At 49.9% G+C, this 1,191-nt stretch overlaps 1 protein-coding gene across 1 annotated transcript, besides 1 other annotated feature; it reads right to left on the reverse strand.

Annotated features, from left to right (window-relative positions):
* Window positions 1-1,191, reverse strand: Tc00.1047053439301.9 (hypothetical protein, conserved; the record flags this gene model as incomplete). Its single annotated transcript, XM_797097.1, has 1 exon — window positions 1-1,191. A coding segment is annotated over one exon (1,191 nt), but the record flags the coding sequence as incomplete, so codon positions are not given.
* Window positions 1-1,191: a sequence feature (haploid, Esmeraldo-like haplotype).

The following is a 1,191-nucleotide window of genomic DNA, read 5'->3' on the forward strand; positions in this document are numbered from 1 at the left end:
CTAATGCCAAGCGTCTCCTGCAATGCACGCAGTCGGTCAATAACGTCATCCTCAAAGACGGCACTCAGGTCCAAAAGGTAAGGCACAACAGGTGTGGGTGGTGCAGCAAACACATCGTCTGTGGCCATAGGCGGTGCGGTGCCCCCCGTCAGGGAGAGTTTACTACTGTGTGACAACATCGTCATAGTCTGGTCAATTGAAACCACACTGACGTAATGAATTTGACGAATTTTATTTTGTGGCAAAACATTCTTCCCCAGGCAGTGCAAAACCCCAAGAAGCGCCTCAGCAAATCGATAACTGATCTCTTGTAGTGCTTCGGGTGTTGTCACAAGATCATACAGCGCCAATGTCGTCCCTGCAATACACACAACGTCACATCCACCGTTAATCCCGACACTTGGGCGGAAAGGAATATGTGTCTGTTCCGTTTGTGAAAAGAAATTCTTGTATGCCCCCATCGCCTTGCGCACTGTGTCGGGAGTGGCCTTCATAACGATCGGCTCGGCCCCTCCCTTCTGCTTCACACGTGTCGGTGACGCAAGTAGTGGAAATCCATAGGGCGGTATCTTCATATTCAGATCCATCTGTGCTCCGGACACCGCCACGACACGAAGTAATAATGCTCCATGAAGAATTACACGCAGTGCATCACGTTTACGTTCATTGGTTGTCCCCATGGAGTTTACGACAGCACAATATTCCGCCCATACTTCACCCCATGCACGCACCACCATCGTCTCACGTGGGGATTCTAACATGTCTTGATGGGTAAATATCGTAAAGAGCGCAAATGGATGCACCTGACACGTGGTATGATTGTAAGGAACCACAAAACCATCCCGCTCATCCTGCACGGTGGTGTCTACCCCTGTCGTCAGATACCCTGTTGGGCTGCTTAACTGTCGTTGGAGCAATTCCACAAGTCGCAGACGTGCCTCTGGCAAATTGTGCAGAAGATAATTACGTTGTGGAAGCTCGGAAAAGAGTTCCGTCGGTACATAACTCCGCAACAAGGGATGGGTACCACTCCACTGCATTAGACGAGGGGTACCACCACGAAGGTCCATCAACGCCGCCTGTCCAGACCAAAAAACATTCATCGTGTAACCAAGAAGACCAGGACAATTCTTAAGGACTTCGTACATCAGCCCAGAAAATTCTAAACGTGATCGCTGATGCAGCGCATAT

This window comes from Trypanosoma cruzi, genomic scaffold, assembly GCF_000209065.1.
Source record: "Trypanosoma cruzi strain CL Brener 1047053516273 genomic scaffold, whole genome shotgun sequence".
NCBI lineage: Eukaryota > Euglenozoa > Kinetoplastea > Trypanosomatida > Trypanosomatidae > Trypanosoma > Trypanosoma cruzi.